The following is a 22,383-nucleotide window of genomic DNA, read 5'->3' as shown; positions in this document are numbered from 1 at the left end:
ATATTTTAATTTTTGCTATATTTTTTAATGCTGTAAGGGTTCCTTATTCTGTGCAATTTCCAACAGCCTTGTGCACAATTTAAAGAGCTTTCTCAGTGCGTTAACTTATGGAATATTAATGTTGTTTACTCTTCCAACAGTAAAAATGTGTGGTTTGGTTGTCACATATGATATCCATGTTTCCATCCAATTTCTGTTTTTTAACTTGGAAAAACAGAAGAAGGGCAAGGAATCTGCAGAAAAACATATAGAAGTGCTTTGAGGATGTTTGGGTGGATACAGCTTACATGTATGTGAACCTGAAATGTTTAAGTGTCTGTTTGAAGATGGTGTGCTGCCACCTGCTGCCAGCATTACAGCATCTTCAGGCTCCAACACTGACAAAAATGTAATCATGAATTTAAAAAAGTAAAACACGTCTAAATCTTGAACTGACAAGAACAGTTCCATCCTGAAATCTCAATATTCTGCACAATGAGTTGTGTTTTTCTTTTTCTGTGGCAGAGCATCATAGACAACTTTAGAACGCGAGGAAAGCAATCCCTCCAAATACAACAGGTTAAGCGAAATCAACAACTGCGTCGATTTCTATTTAAAGTTTATTATAGGCCGGGAGGGGACAAGAACATTACAAACAAGATGGCTGTTTTTATCCCATTTTAAAGTATATATAACGTCCAATAACTCTGCTTTTGTTATCCACTTTAGCTAACAAGCTTGAAGATCGAAGAGCGGTACAGCCAAAACAAAACAAAAAAAAAAGAAAATGAAAAAAAAACGGGAAAAAAGTCAACGCGGAAAAGCAACGGCGTGTGCTTACATGCGTCATCCTACGTTCTTCTCTCCACAATCTCTTTGAGTCTTGGGAGTTGAAGTTCAATTCGGTGCAATCTGTTAGGTTTTCCATTACCGGTGAACTACAACTCCCAGAGTTCTTCGGGGTGGTGATGCTGTCGCGCTTGTGTTTTGCTTTGGCTTTTTTCCCCTCTTTTTGTTATTGTTTCGTGTTACTAGAGAAGCCGGACGCGTGAAGGAAAAAAGCACGACAGTCCTGTACGTGGTGTCATCATTTTCTTACTGAAAATAGATTGATAAGTCCTAATGAACAGCATCTGTTGTCATCTTTTACAGAATTCTGACTTGAAGAACTGCGAGACTTTGGAGGTAATGTCAGTGCGCAGATGTTTTAGTTTTTTGTAAACAAAGCTGTTGTTTGTCTAATTTAATCGGACATCTTTAAATAATCTTAAAAATGTTTGTATATAGGAATGTACTTGAACGATTGTTTCCGAAATGTTCCTCGACCTGCATGTCAGAGTTGCGTCCTCGACATGTGCTGCTGCAGGGCCTCAAGCCTCGTCATGTGTAACATGAAACCTCAAAGAACTGCTGCAAATTCTTTCCCTTTAGCTGTGATTTTTCCACCGGGTCGACAAGAGTGAACACGCATTTATACAGTGCATTTTTGTCATGTTAATACAACCCAGGGGTCATAGGAAGAACATTTTCACACACATAAGTAGAGAAAACTAACAGTCGTCGGTCAATATGCCCTCATGACACAGCACATGCGCACTTGCCGAACATCCTGTAATTATAGTGTTGCACTCTTATGGCTGTTTTGTGTACACATGTGCAACAGAGATGTGCCATTTCCGTTATCAAAGCTGGGTTGGTGTCATCCACATGAAGGTTGCATGACACTCAGTGCTAAATTAACAATGCTTTCTGTCAGCAAAAGAAGTACACTGAGATGTTCCAAAAATACGCCTGCCTGTGAAATCTGAGATCCCTCCAACCTCCCTCTCAATGCTGATGGGACACCTTGATCTGCCTGATGGAGCACAGCGGCAAATGATTTCTTCAGACCAAAATAGCCACAGTAAAGGAGTTGTAGTGGGTGGTTCTGTTCAAAGACGGGTCACTCAGGCTTAGCTTTCCACTCCTCCACTGGACTCTCAGTCAAGCTATCTTCTTACTCTGCGTAAATATTCATGTACCCCTGGCTTGCTCCTATTTTCTGCCTGCTATCACCCCTCTCCCATTCACAATTGCTCCGTTCCCTCGTGCCAGCTTTAATCTATGGGACCATAATGACTGCCATCGGTTTGATTTTTCTTGCACAGGTCTTTTTTTTCATGCTGCCATGGACAACACTTGGCAGGTGGAGTTTAGAAACGTGGGATGCAGTTACTTCCCTCAGAGCAGAGTTGACTGCCACTTCACGTTAAGCGCACAGCACAAGTGGGCCAGCAGTGATTGGGTTGGGCTCTTCAAGGTATTTTTACTCTGACATGTTTCACTGAAAGTATGCGATCCCAGACTGTTAATGCGGCTGCAAGCTAACCAAAAGTGTGTGTTTTCTATCTCAGGTGGGATGGTCCTCAGTGAAGGATTACCACACTTTTGTCTGGGCTCTGGTTCCAGTTGACTATCAAGAGGGTGCAGATGTCAACTGCTGTGTGCATTTCCAAGGTACTCAGGCTCCTTTTCTTCAAGTACTTACCAGCTGGAGGTATTTCAGTAAAAATGAAAGGGTCAAAGCCAAAATGGGGGAACTTTGGTCATTTCAAAAGACAAATAATTGCTTTGTTTGATCAGTTGTGACTTGGTTAGAATAACATTACTGAGTAAGCAGGAGGCCATGATGATGATGATGACAAAGACAGTGGGCTGGAGCCTGCTGTACTCACCGGAAAATGGTGTTGTGTGTGTCAGGGTCTGTCAAGATTTCTTGTTCTCTGGGAGGAACACGTGTGCAGCAGGTGGGGGATTGAACCATCGCACTGTGATTTATTGCAAAGTTAGCTTACATTTAGAATCAAAATTATTTATCACAAAAGGCAGAATTGAAACTCAAGAGAAATCATTAATGACTCCCGACTGCCAGTGATTTAGTAAATAAAAGGCAAAACTGCATTTTTATCTTTTGATAAACTAGGGCTGGTTTATAAAATAAAGGAACTATCTTTACTTAATAAAACAATATTAATGAATTAAATCAATGATTTCTTGTAAAACAACTTTCAGTTTTATTTTCACTTAATGAATAATCGTCTTAGTGAAGAAAATTCAGTCATTATTCAGTTGCATCACTAAATATGTGAAAAATGTTTATGACCAAATGAAATTACGTTTGAGTAGAAATGTATTACAAAAACTTGATAATTAAATTGTAAACCCAGAAACTAGTTTTAATACTGTTCTGATATTTTATATTGCTTAGTTTTAATACAGTTTTAATTGTAGTAAATACCCGTAATAGTAAAAAGTTCTGCATTTTAACCAATTGCATGTCAGGAAACTACTAAAAAAAAAACAATATATATATATATTACACATACACACACCTATATGCATAGGTGTGTACTAGACCTGCAAAATAAAATGTTATAGTTATCGCGATATCAAACTGTGCAACATGCGTATTCCATAAGAGACGAAAATTGCGATTAATGGTTACCTTAAATGTGCTAAGACATTCATATGGCAGCTTGACGTATCTAACAAATCAAATAAATCCCTTTATCCATTTGACCAACTGGATGAACCCATTTTAGATATTTGCCTCATAGGGATTAGGGTCATTTGAAGTATAATTTAAGTTATGTTGTACAGGTCCTGTTTCTTTCATTTACCTAAAACCTAAGATTTACCTGTTTGGCAGTTTGGTTACAGAATTCCCTTCAGAACTGACTTTTCTGCAGACTTGAAGCCAAATTACTGAAATTATATGCATCATAAATTAAAAATGCCAAGTTTTTCAAATCATTGCATTCCCTTTCTTACACCATAACAAATAAGAACAGGGAAACGGTAAGAATATGTATATTTATATATTGTTTTCTTTTTTATTCTATTAATTTTGAAATCCCATTTTTCCCCATTTTAGCCTCCTACCTACCTAAGCCCAGCTCCCAGGAGTATGAATTTGTCTATGTGGATGCTCAGGGGGAAGTGTGCTCCCGCAGCCCTAAGTTCACTTTTTGTGCACCAAAGCCGCTTGAAGATCTGGTGACCCTCGAGGAAGAGTCTTATGGAGAGGAGGAAGGCACAGATATGCTGCTGGTTGTACCTAGGGCTGAACTTCTGCAGGTGAGCATAAACACTTAAACTAAAGTGGGTTTTTTTGTTTTCTTTGCACCACCAATGAGTCCAAGTTTAAGAAGACGGTCCTGGAAAACAATGCTGGTTCTCAAAAACCATCTTTGACTGTTCTGCTGTCAGAGCCGACTGCAGGAATGCCTGCAGGAGCGTGCAGAGCTGCTCCAGCTGCAGGAGAGGACAACAAAGCAAAGGGAGAAAGAGAAGGAGGAGTTCTGGAGGGCTAAGGAGGCTTGGGACAGACGATGGAGAGGGTTGGAACGTGATATCAGCAGGCTGCAGGAAGATCTGAGGCAGAGTCGCGAGACGATTGTGGAGATGGAGAGAAGGCTGGAGGTGGTGTATGGAGCTGAGGCGAATAATGAAAATAGATATAGCTGTTACCGTTTTAGTACTTTACTTTCACTTTTCAAAAAGTATAAATGATCAACTTATCTGTGTTTAGCTCAAAATATGAATGTATTTTTATATTCAAAGTAACCTATAAATGAAAGTTATTCACAAAAAGCGTTTTGTTTGTTAGGAGGAGCAGCTTTTAGGTCAATCACTCACCCAGGAGAAAGCTTCTTTAATGGAGGCCAGAGAATCAAGTGAAATGAGAATCCAAGACCTTGAAGAGAACATCAAAACCCTGACTCAGAGGGCTGTGGAAAGAGAGGCAGAGCTGGAGAGGTTGGATCTTTTACATCTTTTTCTTTTATTGGGATGTCATAAATAGTTTTAATTTTCCATCACCAAATGTGTGATTGTAGGATCAAGGAAAGAACCAAGAGGGCAAATGCACTTAAAAATGAAGAGGAAAGTGAGAGAACAAGTCTGCAGGTGGGTGAAAGTACTAAAGACCCAGTCCGGGGAATTCTGTGTTTTTGGTGTTTTTAACAGGATCTTGTGGCATTTTCTCACTAAAGATGTGATACATAAAGAAAATCAAGCTCAAAATTACATTTCTGAGTCTTATTGTGAATCTGAAGCAGACAATAAATTGCAGTTTGAGAAAGATCATATTTGTGACGTAAAAAAGTATGCTGGGCGGGCCACGAGCTCCCCTCTCCCAGCAACAGGAAGGGGGAAGGGGGTGGAGTTGCTCCGCGCCAACACTTCCACCCACCACTCTGAGGGAAATTTCTAATGAACTCCTGCCGCTCTGCAGAAACTGTCAGAAAACCACACAGGTTTTTTTTATTTGGGTTAAAACTTCAGAATCATCATTAAAAAGACCATTTAAGAATGGAAACGCTGTTGATCTTTTCCTCTGTGTCTGATGCTTCTGGATCTGGGTGTTTTGTGTCTATCAGGTCAAGTTTGAGCAGACAGAGGCAGAGCTCAGAAGTCTGTCCAAAGAGTTTCAGGGTTTGAGGAACTCCCTTGCACAGAGAGACACCAGCGTCCTGCAGCTCCAGAACACCATCACCACGCTCACGCAGAAGCTCACCATCGCCCAGAGGAAGGAGGTCTGACGTTTCTCACCAGGCTGATTGCATAATGTTTTATCAAACCTAATATAAATATTGTTTATATTAGATAAATACTTATTGACATTTTTTCTGTTTGTACACTCTAAAAATTGGAGGACTGAGAGTAATCAGAAACAAACGAAAATGGTGGTCTACATGGGAGGCCAGAATTTGAGTTATTTTGTAAGTAATGGCTAAAAAACAAAAAAAAAAACATCACAAGGGAGTTTAAATATGTACTCCACAAGGAAGAAACATCAGTTGCTGCTGTTATCTAATGCTAGTCTTATGTCACACGTGACTTCCATGTCCTGCATTTTATACACAAATGAGCAGTAAAACTATCATATCTATTATATAGAGGTGGAAACACGTCAGGAAAAATCAGTTCTTTTAGGGGAAAACGGTATCTATTAGCTAAAGGACATGACATTTAATATCCATTTTACTAGATAGATCTGATCATTTATTGAAAACTGTTAATAATAAGTTATTTTGTTTGCATGTATACAAGTTTAATTATGTATCAATCCATCCTAAAGGTTTTCAAGACGCCATATGTGTTTTTTTACCTTCAGCATGTTGTTATTTCTTAACCTGTTTTGCCTGCAGCATTAAATATGTTACCTCTGTTTGTTTTTTGACATCAGACAGAGAATGAGGCTTCACTGAAGGAGATGAGGAGTCTGAGGGAGCGTCTTCACATGAGCGAGCGGGCTGCAGAGGGCTTAAAAAGTGACCTCAGTGCCATGATAGCACAGAGGGATCACGGTCAGGCCGAACTGCATCAGGCTCGTCTTCAAGCCGCCCAACTCACCCTTCAGCTCGCAGATTCAAGTCTGGCCTTGAGGGAAGGAAAAGCCCAGTGGGCCCAGGAGAGGCAGAAGCTGCAGCTTGCTGCAGAGGTTGGGTTCTGATATGGAATTGATTCAGGGTTCTACAAGGATCCATTTGCCACACTGTTTTTGTGACTCCCACAGATCAGCCATGATCGTTTGGAGAAGCTGAACTCAGATATGCTGAGAGTGGAGGAGAGGCTGCAAGAGGAAAAGATGGAGAGAGTGAAGCTGGAAGTGGAGCTTGGAAGAGAAAAAGATTGCAACCGGGTTAGAAGAAGAGAATAATGTCTGTGTGGCAGGTGGTTTGTTTTAAGTAACAGCTGGCGCTCTTGAATCTGACACTAACAAGAGGCACATGTCAAAAACCATAGCAAAATGACAGAAAACCTTCTTAATCCTTATTTAAAAATGCTTCTGATACTCCTTTTATTTATTTTTTAATCCTGCTGTTTTATGATATCTGGCCTGCAGGTCCAGCTGAGCGAAACCCGCAGGGAGCTTCAGGAGCTAAAAGGGAGCCTGAGAGTTTCCCATAAAGAGAAGGAGCAGCTGCTCGCAGAGAAGCAGGTCAAAACTTCAATCTTCTCTGACGAGTTCCTTTCTGTATCAGGCATTGTATTGCATTTAGCTTCTAGTCTGATAAAATGCTAAAATCGACTGATGGTGGAGCTGCCATACATCGACTGAGAAAACCCAGAGTGTTGGGAATCTTCTCTCTGTTGCTGCCCTCTTGTTATTGTGTAATATAAATTGTTTACGGTGTGGCATAAAAAGCTGAATTTTAGGGCAGTCAGCACCGTGGTTGTTAATGTGCCTGCTGAGTTTTTGTTGTCTAACCTGCACCACATTTGTTAGCTACGGGCACATGTTGTACTTCTTAGAAAATCATTGTCTGGCTTCAATTTAACATTCGCCATATGGGAGCATGGCAGGCAGTTTGCGGTGTCGTATTAATAAAACAAAATTTCACCCGTTCATTGTAAAGAGATAATGTTATTTGCTTCATAATAAATGTTGATTTTTGTTAGTGTTTAATGTTCAACAGTTTTATAAGGCTTTCACCTAAAAAAGTCAGAAATCATCAGGCCTGTAAGGGTGATGGCTGCTGAGTTCATGATTAAAGTACTGCCCTGCTTTGTGATGTGAAGCCTGTGTTCTTTTGCTCTGCAGGATTTGATGGACTACATCTGTCAGCTGGAGCAGAAGATTGGAATGGCGGCCAGTACCAGCTGGGAAGCTGCACCGCTCGCCTCTTCAGGTAGTTTGAGCAGCACTTAAACTGCTGGTTTAACCTGCGCACAAAACCAATATCTTATCTTGAACTGAACTAAATGCAGCTCAGTTGGACATGTGTCGTGAAGATGGGTGACCTCTCTCCTTTTGTCTATGTGGCAGGCAGTCCTGCCAGTGTGCCATCTGAGTCTGAGGATGAGAGCCCGGAGCCTTTAGAAATCCACCATCCACCCCAAAACGTTGGACACTACAGCCTTTGCGAGCACGGCCAGCCCGACTCCTTGCACCTTGCAACACCCCCTCAGTCCCCCAAGGAGGCGAACTGGAGACTAGTGGTCATCAGCCAGCCAGCCCCTCTTTCCCTGCCGCATCAGGCCAGTGCTGGCACTCTCCCACACAACTCCAATTCATCAGAGCCATTCATAGCAGCATCATTATACGTGGTCATGCAGATAGGCGTGCAAACCAGTTAAACACGGGCAGTGGGTCGTTTGATTTGGACGTTATCTTGCGGAAGCAATTAGGTCCCTAGTTTGCAAGTTATTAGACTGTAATAGCTGCTCGAGTTAAGTGTTTGTGTGTATGTGTGTGTTCTTGTGGGATTTAGGAGGAAGAATCGGATTCAGTCCAGAATGGAAGGAAGGAGTACAGAGAGGAAACATCATTTTTGTTGTCCCAGCACACCACTGACGCTCTCAGGTACAACCCTCCAAAGAAATGACTCCTCTGTCGACCTTTTTATTTTAACTTTACCCTACAATTATTCAAACAAAAGGAAACAATTCTGCTCTTTTTTATAATTAAACATTAAAGTCCCACTCCAGTCATTTTTAATCTATTGTAAAACTGTTCCCAGTGATCTTTTAATTATGATTATGCTGTTTTTAGCTAAAGATTTTTTTTTTAATCTTGTTTTCAAGGACATAATTTCTGTAGAGCAGCAGTAGTTCATCAGAAAATTACCCCCGAGATGTGGGCGGGACTGTTGACATGGAGCAACCCCGCCCCCTTCCCAATATCCATCTTAAACTTCATTTATGCTCCATAAATAATGTTAAAAGTACATCACATGATGGTTAAAATTCACTGTCAGGTGACTAAAATAGTATACTTCACAAGAAGAAATTAAAAAAATATGTCAAACTGAAAAGTCATTTATCTGCAGAGAAAAGCTTCATTAGGAAAACATTACAGTAGATTGGCATTCTTCTTGCAGTACAGCTAGAGGTACTCTAAATGCTATAGGTAGACTGTTCTAGTCCTACTTACTCATTTATTTCTTAAGCACAGCCTTTAGCATATGAATGCTGAAATGTCAGAAATGATCTAACAGTTTCATAAGCTGCTAGTGTTATAGCCTCTGAAAGGCAGAAAGGATGGCTTGTCAGCCCTCTCAGTACGCTGAAGGATATTCCCCTCAATAAAGAGTGAAGGATCACCAGGCGCAGAGCTGGAATGACCGCAACACCTTGAACACAGGTGAAGATTTAGTGTTCAGAGAAATTCAGATTTGCATTTGAAAACTTCCCTGACGTCAGACAATTAGCGTCTCTCCTTTGTCACGGTGGCTGGTTTTTAACAGCAGCGACGTGTCATATTTTATGAGCTCGTGACTTGATTTGTGTGTACACTTTTTAAGTCTGCGAGCATCTTGAGAACAAAGCCGCCCTCTAAATGGAGTGGAGTAAGAAATGCTCTCTTCTTTTCGGGGATGTGGATAAGTTGAAGCAAAAATCTCTTTCAAATTTAGAAACTTTAAACCTCACAAAGCACAGTACGCGAGTCCTCTGTCACTTTCCATCTCTGCGCTCAGAAAAAGGCAACGCTTTTGAATGCACTCACACCAATGCAACCCGTTATTTACGGTGACTGTGGCTCGGAGATGGAAGTTTTGAATATGTGGTTGTAAAAGAAGTGGAGTCAGGGTGACGTGGGGGAGACCGTTTTAGACAGGGGGCGTAGGACGGGAAAGATGGGAGGACACAGGGACAGACAAGTTGACAGGGAGCTCTTGTGATGATTTACCTGACAGGTGGACCGCAGTCATGGGCCAATTTTCAGCATCATTAAGACTCTCCCTCTCCCACTCAGCCTCTCATCCTTTTTCAATCACAATGTGGGTTTATTTCCCTTTTTTTTTTTTTATTTAACATGCACGCTTTCTTCTTTGTGTCTTTCTCCAGCAATATGGCTGACACTTTGCTATGGTAACAGCCAACCACAGGAGATGGGCATCCGGACTTCAAGTTTCTTCTCCTCTGATGTCCGTTTATAGTCCCCGTTCGTTCAAAACGAAGGTTTTAATCTGCAGTTCCAACATATCAAACTTCTCAGATTTCCTTTTTCTTTCCCTCATAACTGTTGTGTTATTACCTTGGCTCTTTTTGCCAGTGGTGTCAGGTGAGCTTTTTTATTTTCTACGGTTGACACAAGAAACCGGAGCAACCAGCTCCGGGGCTGGGACCCTGTCGTTTGAGAGTTTGCACACCGTAGCACAATGATTATTGTTGAATCATTGTTATGTGGAGAGCTTTACGATAGATGTTATGTCATTTTTATGGCAATCGTGATTAAGAGTCGCGACAGGCACTGTAATAACAATGTTTTGTGCAGGACCGGCTTCGGTGAAAATCACAAGAATCCAGCATTAAATTCTGTACGGCTCCTTCAGACACTTTTTAAAGCATCGTGAAGTAATGATGCCGCGTCATGCTTAAATATACTGCAATAACGTTGATCTAAGACACCATATTTCTCTCTTATTTTCTTCAGAACCAAGATTTGATATGCACTTTCTTGAAGGCATAAGTAGTTGATTGTAGCAGCAGAAGTGATTTAAGAGAAGTGGACGGGGTTTTGAACCACAGCTTCCTAAGCTGACTGTGTAATTGTAGACGTCACACAGCTTTACACATCAAAATGATCTTAGAAGCCTTTCGCTATAGATCAAATGCAATTTATATTTGTTAATAAAAGAGACTCTTTTAACAACTACTACAATCCTTAAGGTGTGTATTTGAATGCTTAACTTCAGCTTAATTCACTGATTCACCCATGCAGTTCTAGATGTGTGCCGAAAGCTGTAAGCCGGATTTAAGGCGATGCGCTGCCTATTAAGAAATGTTGCCTGTGTTCAATCAATACCTTATGCATTTTTTAATGTTTTTTAGTCAAAGTTTAGCTGCAGTTAAAGCATATTCAGGTTAGGTTTGTAATAGATGTGCGTGGATTGTGGAACAGCAGCTTCCTTGCTAGGCTAAGAAATCTGACTATAGATGCCTAGATGCTTAATTTTACCTGCTGTTTTGCACACTGTTTTTATTCTAGGAGTGTTTTTAGATTAAACAAGGATCCATGGATGCTCAGTTTATTTTTTTGAACATTTCTGTTCTTATTATAGACCCTTGTGTCATTTTTACTTGTACTTTATAAATGTTTGATAATCTACCTTTTCGCTTTCAGACATGAACTTTTTTTGGCTTCATTTTTTTTTACCAAATTTCGGTGCTAATGAAAGAAAGGGATTTCATCTAGTTATTTTTAAGGGAGAATAAACATAAAAGGTAAATTCAAATGAGGATCTGGTAACATTTTTGTCTGTTTTGTTCTTTATTTTGTGTCACTGTCATGTTACACTACAATTTTACTTCCTTTCAAGTCTGTTTTCAGAAGATGGCACACTACTATGTCGTTTTTCTTGTACTTTAAACTAGAAGTGTCACAGTGAAGTTCTTTTTTTTTTGGTGTCATTTAACAGAAATTATGACCCTGTTGTAGATCTGCAGAGCTTTGTTTTGAAGTGTTTTTACTTTCCAGTCATAAGTGGAGGTTTGTGTGAGGCTCGGCATAATAAAAAGTATCCATCATTGAGACTAATGTGTCTGCTTTTTTTCCTGGCCAGAGATTATTGCAGCATTTTGATCCTCACTTGACATTTCCCTGGTAATTAACTATCCAATTTCTTTGCACGCTTCCACACAGCCCGTATTCCCGTTTGGCCCATTGCCTGTTCGATGGACGTTTCTCATTTGGAATTTTCTCTCACCTTTGGCTCCCCTCAGGGCTGACCTCCATCGTCTCCATTCTTTTTGCCTCCCCAGTCCTCGGGCATTTCCTGCCCCTGTCTTTCTCCTGCCCCCCACCACATTCCCCACACATCTTAAGAGCGGGGTGACGATAGCTAATTATAAAATCAATGATGCTGGGCTGCCTAGTTTACAGCCTGCTCTAAAACCTTAACTGGGAAATCACTGTGGGATTGATGACTCCCTCACTCTTTATCTCTTTTAATTAGAAATGTAAAAGATATGAAGACCCAGAGGCCAGAACACATCTCTGAGTTTTTATGACCCCGATGCTTTCCTGCACAAGGTTCCCTCCTTTTCCTCAGACCGCTCCCTCTACCTGGTTTTGTTTATTTCCTCTGCCTTGCGGCACATACTGCACCCTCATCTGCAGACACCTTTTTCCATTTTTCCATCACTTTTTTTCCATCTCGGCTGTTTTGGCTTCCTCCCTGCACCGGCGAAGGTGTTAAATTTATGGTCATTGCACCTGAAAATGTTTCTCACCTTCCCCTCACCTCTCCTCTCTCCACTGATGCTCAGCTCCCTGCAGATTGATGTATGCGTAGCACATGACAAATACCATTTCTGACTGATCTTAACCACTTTATGAGCCTTGATGGCCCTGCTCCTAACCCATACATTCATGGAAAAATAAAACTCCTGCCCAGGTCCTGTGCTCCTCGCCTTTTTCGCTGCCTGAGTCCGGACTCAGCCTCTCTAACTTCGCTCCCTGACTTTGGTTCACTGAGCTTTATCCTCTCGATCACTCTCAGAGGAACTGCAGCCTATGCTTCTCCATTATCTCTCCAGTGTGTTGACTTAAGCACCACTGCTCCAGTTCAGAGCAGGGTCTCTTCCTGGTTTTAAATATTTAAACTGATTTATCATCCTGACTTGCTTTTAACGCTCTCTTTACTGTATTTGTGAAAAATTGATGGTAGAGGGCTTTTGATCTACTGCAAGGAAGATTTTTGTTCATTTTTCTTTGTGTCCTCAGGTGTTCATATCTACATTTTTTTCCACCACTACCCCCCCCCCCCCCCCCCCCCCACACACACACACACGCACACACACACACCCTTTCTGAGAAGTGTCTCCCATGTGAGAATCAACATGGAGGAACCTTATCAGGCTCCTTTAAATTTTTGCCAGCACGTCCTCTCAGGGGTTACCAGGGCAACCCTTTGGAGGGTTCACAGTATATGAGGCAATTTGATTGTTTCTTGTAAAATAGTGTATAATGTATGGGTCTTACTTTAATTCCAGTGTGCTGTTATTGATCTTCCTTTAATGATAGTTAATTAAAGCAATCATATAATTGATAAGAATCTCATCTCTGTTTTTTATTCCTCTTTTGATCCTCTGATGGTAAAATCAGTTGGAAGACTTATTATTCAACAGTAGTGCCTGGAAACTGAGATGTTTATAATCAGAAGTCCAGGCTAAGAGGACTCCTGTTGGATGAAGATAAGATGATAATGAGAAGTGGTATATATTAGTTTGGGGATGCCTTGATACTGAACCATTCTACAGCATTTCATTTAAATTTATTTCAGGGTATTTTTTATTTATTTAACCCTTGTGCTATCTTAGATGACCCCATCCTTGCATTGACGTGCTATTCCTACCATGACAAAGGTGGATAAAGGTGGAAAGATTTCATGTAATCCATGGACACCAGTGAGGTTCACAAAAATCAATTACAGAAAAAAAGGTTCAGCGCACTGTCTAATGGGTCTAGATGACCCAACTCCCAATGTTAAAGTGCCTAGGATAGCACAAGGGTTACATGTATTTACAGAACTGTTTCAGCATTTCATATTAAATTCTGGAACAGAGTTTGGTGAAAAACACTAACAACCACCACTTGCAATGAAAAAACGTCACAACAATCACCTGTTTTGTAGTCCTTGGCATTCTTTAACAGCCAAGTGAACAATTCTGAGGATCTTACCTTTATCTGATGTCCTTGTGTGGATGAGGCTATAATTTAGAGGAGGACGCTCTGAAGTAAATGGCACACCTTCAGGCCACAGTGCAGGGGCTCCCTCTACTGGTTTCTTGAGGTATTGGCTAGTTTTTTTGGCCCTTACCATAAAACTTTTTCAAATAAAAACAAAAAATGTAAAATTCTCAAATCCTTCAGCACTGCAAGTGCTAAATTGTGTGGCTCACCAGCTTTTTTTTTTAAACAGCTGTACAAAAAATGTAGATTTAAGAAACGAGAGGGAATAAAAAGTCCAGTTATCTCACAAAAGTAGTTTATTGTGCCTCTTACTGTTTATATGGCTTTTCTTTGTATGACAAGAGTTGACATAAACAGAGGGTCGGCAACATGTTGGCCACGTCAGTTAAAAAAAAAAATGCAACAACATAATCTCAATGTTCTGGCAGTATCACCACCACTAACAACATGGCGCAACAGAGAAAATGAGGAGGTCATCACAAGTGTGACAGCACCGTTTTCAGGACATCCACCCCATAACTGGAAAACAATGATAAAAATTTTAGACACACACACATGCACTCATCAAAGTACAACAAAAATGAGGAGCCCTGCCCTTATTCAGATGACAAGACTCACTATAACAAAGAGAATGGTCATATTGCTTCAAAGACAGAAAAACGTCTGTATGTTTCTCAGCTGCCGTTTCGCAGCGTACTGATCACTGCAACATTTTGGCAACAACAAAGAGATGCGTGAGAATACACCACCCTCTTTTCTTTCTCAAACTATACACAAGAAGACAAGAGGACATAATGGCTTTAAAGAGGAGAAGGGGGTCTGCTGTATGGATGCTGGCATGAGTGCAGGGGAGGTGATGGTGGTCAATCCTCCCCGTTCCGGAGACAAGACTGGCACCCATGAGGTTTTTTAGACTTGGCGTCTTTAATATACAAACAGTTGGGTTTGACAATCCACACAAAATCAGGAATACACGCACAAATATTGCCTGTTTCTAGCATGCCCAAAAAAGCAGCTAGGGTTTGGTCCTTACTGAAAAGCCCTGAGTCCGATTCCAAAATGTATTCCGTAAGAATTCCTGCTTTCGCCTCGCATATGCCTTTAGTCACTGTGTTAATGCATGTGATGCTACATCATGAGGAGCTTGTGCCTTGTGTTGCTAGCTGTACTATTTACAGACATCACGGGGGAGTGCTCTGCGTTTGATTATATTGATTATGCCGATGCTGCAATCGGCTATGGCACACTAACAGGATCATCTGCTCACAGGTTGTGGCTCAAATCTTAAAGGAAGATGATGCACCTCATTTAAAAGAACTGGGCTACATATCTGTACAGTCTAAACTTATCTAAAGGGAAAGTGCATAAACATTGTTTTGTACCAGGTCTTAAAGGATTTTTTTTAATCAGATGACAGGCACATTATTTTACAAAATTTTTCATTTAGCACAAAATAGGTCAGAATTTGAAAAACTAAGCTCTGCCTTAACACTTTCACTGGATTTCTGGATGTTAACAAGCAACCAGGAAGTGGAACAACCAAATACAATTGATTAACTGATAAGTATGAATATCATAATTAAACTTAAAACCTTTGTCAGGTCAGATAACAGGTTTATAACAGTTGTCAATCCTCTCAGAAAGACAGATGGACCCCTCTCAACTCAGAACAGGATTGACTCCAGATAAACAAGAAACCTTAAGGAGCTGCACCTCAGACTTAAATGGCCGTGGCTAGCATATTCACTTAAAAAAAGTGATTAAATCAGCACATCATCTCCCCTGCAGAGGACTGCATATTTGAGAGACATAACTCTGAATAAAAACACTTTTGGAACAATGTCCCTTGAACAGCAGAGGGATAAATGTTTGATAAAGGTGCAAAGCACATGTCTGGCAAAAAAACAAACAGCAAATCAGTCTTAACACCAGACCAGCTATGCAGCACTGTCTAAGGAGAGCAAATACTTGCGCTTATTTAGTTGCCACAGGACTTGGCAGTTGACCCTGAACTCTTCTGGATACTATACGGCAAATGCCAGAACACAGATCCAAATGTTACTGCTCAGCCAAGACTTGACGAATGAAAAAAAACAGAGCCACTGACTACAAAGTAAAGGGTTGCCAAATCCAGACCTGTACACAAATGAAACATTGGTGTTTCTGGAAAAAAGGGGGTTGAAAACATGCTAGCAACTCTTTGCTTTTGATTAACAAAAACTGACAACGTTTAGCTTTAAAAAAAGTTGTTTTCATTTTTTTTTTAATTACCTGACTTTAAAACCTGGTACAAACATGTCAGCCATGTGCTATGACTGAGGAGCAGAATGAATGTGTTCACAGTAAGCTCACACTGTGCTTGAGACTGATGATTCCTGACTGTAGCTTTAGTCCCTGACGGAAGTTAAACTTAAGCTAAAAAATTGTTTTAATTTCCTAACTTTGGCACAAAGGTTCTTCCTGTGCTGACAGCGTATGTTAGGTGTTGCAGCAACAACAAAGCAGAAAAAAATACTAGTTGATGGCTGATGGAGCCAACACAAGTGTCCTATAGGTTGATTATCATCGACATCCACAGTGAGCCGAAGTGCTCAGAGAAGCCCCAAACTAAATGTATGGAGATGATAAGGAAGACCAAGCCAGATGTATTTACCCTTCTTTCTCTCTGAATATCTCTTCAGGAAAATTCCTCAAAGACAAACTAAAGAACTCATATATGAACCACAATAACACATAAAAGACAATATAATTGTATATAGATATGTATGGGCTTATTCATAAACGTAAAAAACAGAACAAAAACATTATTCAAAAACAATAAGCACAAAAACAAAAGATTAGCATACTCAATTTGGTTTTGCCCTGTGTTTTTGTTGTAATGTGATAACTGTAGGGTCTGGAGTCAACTGCTTATCTCTGGTGTCTGTTTGGACAATTTCCCCAACTTTATTAAAAAGAAACACCACCAGTGGAGAAGTTAAGTACTTTCATGTCAGCTCCCCTCATGGCTATGCCTGCTTTTCACTAGTCCTGGAGCATGTGGCCTGAGTTAAAGGTGTCTGTAGATTTAAGGCTGTGCTGCTCTCTGCAGAAGAGAACACGGTGATGTGCAGTAAGGAGAACAGAGAGAGGAAGTGAAGGCCAGTATTTTTGTTTTAAAGGTGTGTGTAGGGGGAGGGGGGGTTGATGTATGACTGCATGTCTGTATGTGTGTTGAACCTGTTCATAAGTATGTGCATGAAATGCTCTGTTCACTGCGCTCTGCCAACAAAGCCTTTCCTCGACCCATCCAAGTTATCCAAAACTCCCCAGGGCTCCCCGTCACTGTCCGAGCCCCTGTCCCTGTCTTCATCTCCCACGTCGTCTTCATCGTCTTCATCCTCCTCTTCTGGAGATGGTTCGCTGAAATTCTCTGTGCCCCAGTTGTCATCTTCGTCCTCGACCTCCTGCTTGACAACCAGTGTTGGTGCTGCTGGGGGTTCAGGTGGTGGAGGGGGCGTCTGGCTCTCGTTGTACTCTGTTTGGTCTTCGAAGGCCTCTGGGTTCTCAAGCATCTCTCTTATCAAAGGAGGCATTGGCCCTGGGATCTCCATCTTCAGAGTGATTGCTCTCTCTGCACCTAAAACAGAGACAAACAGTTTCTATGATTCCACAAAACTGAGAACCCTAAGTACGACCAGGAACCATCACGTTTGAAAGATTGATTAAAAAATTGAAGTTTGGTATTATCTTCCTCTAAAAAAACAAAACTTACCTTTAGTACTGATGCCTCTGAGGTCTGTGATCTTCATCAGCATCCGGGGAAACATGTGGGGTTTGTTGGGGCGGCGCCGCCGGGCATAGATCTTAAGAGCTTCAAGTAGAGGCTCTTGAAGCTTATCCACTTTCTCTGGCTCTTCCAGGTCCATGCGATCTGAGGAATGAAGAAAATGTTCACAATTTCACACAAGACCAACAACAGACATGTTCATAGTTCAGTTTGGTTTTTATTTGAAAACACCATCTTTGCTAACAGATCGCTCACATCCTTTCTACCACTGATTAAGTCAGTGTTGAGTGCAAGTTGCAGTACCTCCACAGATTAGACAGATGGCACTGAGGAGACCCGTTTCTGTATCATCCATCTCCAAGGGGAGAAGCTGGCCGGCAAAGGCAAACACCAGGTCTGTAAGCGGTCCAAAGCCTGCATTGTGCATCTGAGTTCTGTTCAGGGTCAGGCCATCAGAAAAGGTCATGGTATCCTGTTCTGGGGTGTAGCGTGTGCAAATTCTTAACATCTACAATCAGAAGAGAGCATAAAAAGTGATTAAGGGTTTACCTAAACATGATTTCAAATACGTATATTGATATTTTCTTTGGAGAGCAAAAATTTCTTCTATTAAAATGAACAGATGGAAAGTATGGAGTCCTATACTGTTCATAATTAAATAAACAGTGATGAAAGTCAGGCAAGGAAAAAATCCCTGAACTTTTCTTTGAGCGATATGGCGGGCACAGAGCGAAATTTTGGAAAAATACGTGGTCTTAGATGCATTCTGGTGCATTCTGGCAACTAGTTATTCACTTCTTTATCAAGAAACTAAGACTAATTGGAGCATCATGATTTGTCATTCAAACCCCTAGTTTGACTCTCCATTAAGGACTTGCTGGTCCCAAAAAAGAATTTGGAAAATTGCTCAAAGTAACACAATCCTACAATCTACGCTTTTCCTTAAAGCTGCAAAACATACAATTGCTAAAATATAGTAACATCAAAGCCCCAAATGGCAAAAAGAACACCAGTAACTATTATATTCTATGAAAATACCTCAGTTATTTATACATTATTTCTGCTTTAGAAATGACTGATGTACAACATCCACTTGCACTGTTTTCTCAAACTATAACTACTTCAAAATATGGGATCTGCTTTAAACTATAATTCTATAACATAATACATCAATTCTTTAACACCAATACTAAGTAATCTGGGAAATATCAAAACAAACATAAAAACTAAACTAAACATTGTAAACATTATTTTTTAAGGGAGTGTGGGTCCAAACCATCAAATACTTATAATTAATGTCAACTATACTGAACTAAATCATGGTAATTAGGAAATACAAATAAATTAGAGAAATGTATTCAAAATAAAAACTGAAACTCAAAACTAAAATTGAAATTATTTCAAAATGTGGTTTTGAGATTATTTTACACAAAAAAGTATTTGACCTACACTACCTTAAAAATCTTTTTTTTTCCAGCCAAGACCACTTCAATTTGTTTTTTATCGTCTTCTCACAACTGAGGTCGTGACCACGCTCAATAATGACGATGCCTGCCATTATTTTAACACAAATTTGATCGCAAACTCTTCAGATGTGTTTGTGAAAATTTAGCGTGGGTCCGCCAGTTTTGGTCTCTAGGGAAGCGAGTCACGCTGACCACGTGGTGCAGACAGAGCCAATCAGACCCGTCGACGCATCCGAAAGCAACTAAAACGTCCCGTCATTGGTCAATTAGGCCGGGAAGACGAGAGATGGCCACGACCATAGAGGAAGCGATCTGCGGAGAAATATAGAAAATAAAGCTAAAATTAGCTGATTTCAGACCATTTTTTGATCCGGAAAGCGATTTGTCCGTAGAGATCAGGTCTTTATTTCCCGGAAAGTACGTTCGGTTTGCTCAAAAACCCGGATTTCCGGGAATTCCCGGAAGACTTTCATCACTGATAAATAAATATTTAATTCAATAAATAAATATGACCTCATGCAAAAACACAACCAACCAATAACCATTTCATGATCTTTTTATATATTTATGAGAGATTTATTGGTTGATTGTGTATTTGCATGAGGTCATATTTATTTATTGAATTAAATATTTATTTATTTAATTATGAACAGGATAGGACTCCATAGGAAAGGAGCATCGAGTGATTTGTCAGTTTGACTTCACTACACTACCATTTCTTTCCAGCAGATGCCAGCATATCCCCAATTTAAAATAACCACAATTCCTTCATATATTTGATTATTCTCCTGAAAACTGTCAGCATAAAAAAAGTTCCTTACCAGAATGTCCAGGCAGGCTGACTTGAGTAAGGTGATTTGGTCAGCGATGGTGAGGGTGGTGAAACCTGGGAGCCGCTTGGCAAATTCCACAATCTTAATGATGCATTTGGTGGAGAGCTCGCTGAACTTGTCCCAAAGTCCCAGATCCAGCTGAACACGGTGGTCTGAGCTGGAGTTCTGGAAGCATCACAAAGAATTCACATTAAAAAAAAAATAGGCATAGTGCTGTGTGCACCAGAACACCTCACATTTGCATTTGTCATCACTCAAATGAAAAGAAATCAATTCACAAGTTGCATCAATCATTCAGTGGCTTTGTGGTGAGCTGCATTAGTGAGACAACTACAATGTTGGGAAATTTGGGGTGAATTGAAATCTTTGCATACAATTGAGGAGTCTTCAGTAACAGCAAAGTTGCAAGAATGTTTGCCACATACTCCAGGAGTGAACATAAAAATTACACATTGACATGAGCGACTTACAGTTGTGTATTTTCCAAGTTGGCAAAGTGATGGGAAGGTTTCCTGGTGAGCTTTGCTGACTTTGTTGACCAACTCCTCGAGCTCTCCACTAAGCTCATAGCTCTCGGGAAGCACCATCTCCTCCTTGACATCCTTCTTCTTTTTGTTTCTATCGTTACGTACTGCTACATAAAGACAACGTTAAAGGTTTCAGAGATAATACACACAGTAAGAGTTTGGTAGAGTCATTCAGAAATGGACACAGATCAGGAAAGCTGTAACAAAAAGAAGTTTCAAGCTGAACGCAGGACTATTTGTCTTCCTTTTATCACCCACTTGTCAATCCATCTTTCCCCAGATGCACACAAGCCAGTCAGCTCCCTCCTGCTCTGCCTCCTCTCCCTCTTTCACCTCCCATACTTTCCTTCCTTTCAGGATATCCAGTAATAGCAGAGGCACAATGTGATCCCGGTCTTAACACACATCCCAAACCAACATTTCACCCCATACACGCACGTCATTCAAGCTCCGTAAGGGGAACAGGATATATAGGCTGTCGTTTTTGCTATACCAAAGGATTAAAAAAGGAGGGTACCAAATGTGGGTCTTTGAACCTGCAGACAGCAAAGATCTTGCTGCAATTATCTTCTGTATAACTTTAAACCTCCTTTCTCCTGCTTTGTCTTCATGAATGAAAGTAGTGTCTGTTCCTGGCCAGAGGGAGGGGGCGGGGGAGGTTTTGTGGTGAAACAGGAAGTCAGATTCATTTTGTAAAGCGATTAGTCATATGATTGGTACAGTGCCCAGTCTTGCCCCGATCACCACCCCTGCAAGACTCATCTTCTGGTTCTGTCTATTTGATTCAGTTCCCCAGAGTCTCCAACAGAGCATTTAAAGATTAAAAAAAAATGGTTGTGTTTTGGCATGTAAAAACCAGGTTGTAAAAAAGAATTCATCTTGGGTGTGGATAAGAGTAAATAAACACCCTTTCTTTCTAAGCAGCCCTCTTAATCTCTTTTATAATGGAGGACTCACCTTCCTTGGACATGCCGACCTCGAAGCACTTCTGCAGCCTGCAGTACTGACAGCGGTTGCGTGTGACTTTGTTAATCTGACAGTTCTTGTCTCTATGGCAAGTGTACACCATGTTTTTCTGGATACTGCGACGGAAGAAACCCTAAAGCATCAGGAAGCCCGAAACAAAAGGGGATAGGCGGAGGGAAAAAGTTAGTGTCAAATAGTTATCAAAAAAGGATGTGACATTCAAGAGCATGCTCATTGTCTACAAGGCTCTTTCCTTTTTAACTAATCTGAAAAAAGTAGACATTTTATGGACCCATGAGATTAATCAAAACTCAACACAGGGCTCTGGAAGGTTCTTCTCACCTTGCAGCCCTCACAGGAGCTAACCCCATAGTGGTACCCCGAGGACTTGTCCTGACACACAAAGCAGGGTTTGTAGACACGAGGTGGAGGAGGTGGAGACGGAGAGCTGGGTACCATCTCCTCTGAGCTGGTACTCTGGGTCTCCACCGCTGTAGAAAAAGAGAAAGCAGGAGAACCTATGAGCAGGGAATTTATCATAAGGCTACTGTTAGCCTACAAACTGTTATTTCTTTTTTATTTGGATACTTGAATGTGTCTAACTGCATGACAGCGTAACTAAGTTCCTTTAAGTCTGCCAGACAGCACTTCTCACATTTCAAAGAAGTAAGCTGTGACCTGAAAATAAATCGAAATAAATCAATCCATTTGAGCTCATCTCCTTGTAAAAGAGAACTAACATCAGTACCTTAGAAATACATAAAAGACAAACTTGAAGCAAAACTTTACTGATATTAATTACCATCCTAAAAGATAAGAATGAGATGAACATTTGTAGACTTGATAGGTTTATCTAAACAGAGAGAAATGAGTGAATAATGACTGTTTGACAGGTCAAACAAAACAGATTTTTCACTGCTGTGTGCAAGAAGCCGTGTGACTGACGGGCTGTCGGATAAGGATAGTTATTAGAACAATTACAGGAGCCAAGAGTGGTCTTCAAAACTGGCTGCTCCTCATTCCACATGTCGCCAAATACTCATGAACATCCTGTCCAGCACAGAGTAACAATTAGCGAGGCTCGCAAAACTAGTGTTAAGCTCTTTTTGTACCTTCAAACGGGAACGCAGCTCTTTTATTGGTGTATTTTCGTGTCACA

At 40.6% G+C, this 22,383-nt stretch overlaps 2 protein-coding genes across 5 annotated transcripts in view; one reads left to right on the top strand and one right to left on the bottom strand.

Moving 5' to 3' along the window:
• The first annotated feature begins 944 nt into the window (after positions 1 to 944).
• Positions 945 to 11,502, top strand: LOC101174187 (calcium-binding and coiled-coil domain-containing protein 1). The gene is made up of 16 exons (XM_011477113.3): positions 945 to 1,053; positions 1,132 to 1,164; positions 2,127 to 2,278; positions 2,373 to 2,475; positions 3,893 to 4,095; positions 4,228 to 4,440; positions 4,628 to 4,776; positions 4,857 to 4,926; positions 5,400 to 5,555; positions 6,209 to 6,463; positions 6,539 to 6,664; positions 6,869 to 6,964; positions 7,568 to 7,655; positions 7,793 to 8,004; positions 8,238 to 8,329; positions 9,814 to 11,502. Exons 3-16 carry the CDS (start codon positions 2,147 to 2,149, stop codon positions 9,839 to 9,841), a joined length of 1,923 nt encoding a protein of 640 aa, XP_011475415.1. The 5' UTR covers positions 945 to 1,053; positions 1,132 to 1,164; positions 2,127 to 2,146; the 3' UTR covers positions 9,842 to 11,502.
• Positions 11,503 to 13,936: 2,434 nt separating this feature from the next.
• LOC100125535 (retinoic acid receptor gamma-A) overlaps positions 13,937 to 22,383 on the bottom strand; it is a 44,459-nt gene continuing 36,012 nt past the window's right edge. For 2 of the 4 annotated variants that reach the window (XM_011477111.3, XM_004070460.4), the window contains 7 exons: positions 21,567 to 21,715; positions 21,216 to 21,357; positions 20,202 to 20,365; positions 19,720 to 19,896; positions 17,736 to 17,940; positions 17,418 to 17,576; positions 16,915 to 17,282 (listed from right to left, as the gene is read on the bottom strand). In XM_011477111.3, coding sequence (XP_011475413.1) covers positions 16,915 to 17,282; positions 17,418 to 17,576; positions 17,736 to 17,940; positions 19,720 to 19,896; positions 20,202 to 20,365; positions 21,216 to 21,357; positions 21,567 to 21,715 — 1,364 coding nt within the window. Of the gene's footprint in view, positions 17,283 to 17,417; positions 17,577 to 17,735; positions 17,941 to 19,719; positions 19,897 to 20,201; positions 20,366 to 21,215; positions 21,358 to 21,566; positions 21,716 to 22,383 lie in introns of all 4 variants that reach the window. The other 2 variants (XM_004070461.4, XM_020704669.2) reach the window with 2 other exon arrangements.

The sequence above is a fragment of the Oryzias latipes genome, chromosome 7 (genome assembly GCF_002234675.1).
Source record: "Oryzias latipes chromosome 7, ASM223467v1".
NCBI classification, from domain to species: domain Eukaryota; kingdom Metazoa; phylum Chordata; class Actinopteri; order Beloniformes; family Adrianichthyidae; genus Oryzias; species Oryzias latipes.
This window is presented reverse-complemented; position numbering and strand designations above follow the sequence as displayed.

Excerpts from the sequence above, each read along its gene's own strand:
- LOC101174187 (XM_011477113.3), top strand. The coding sequence starts at position 2,147 with ATGGACAACACTTGGCAGGTGGAGTTTAGAAACGTGGGATGCAGTTAC. Across the intron at positions 4,096-4,227 it reads CTAGGGCTGAACTTCTGCAG|AGCCGACTGCAGGAATGCCT; the intron begins GTGAGCATAAAC and ends TTCTGCTGTCAG. Across the intron at positions 8,005-8,237 it reads CTCTTTCCCTGCCGCATCAG|GAGGAAGAATCGGATTCAGT; the intron begins GCCAGTGCTGGC and ends TGTGGGATTTAG.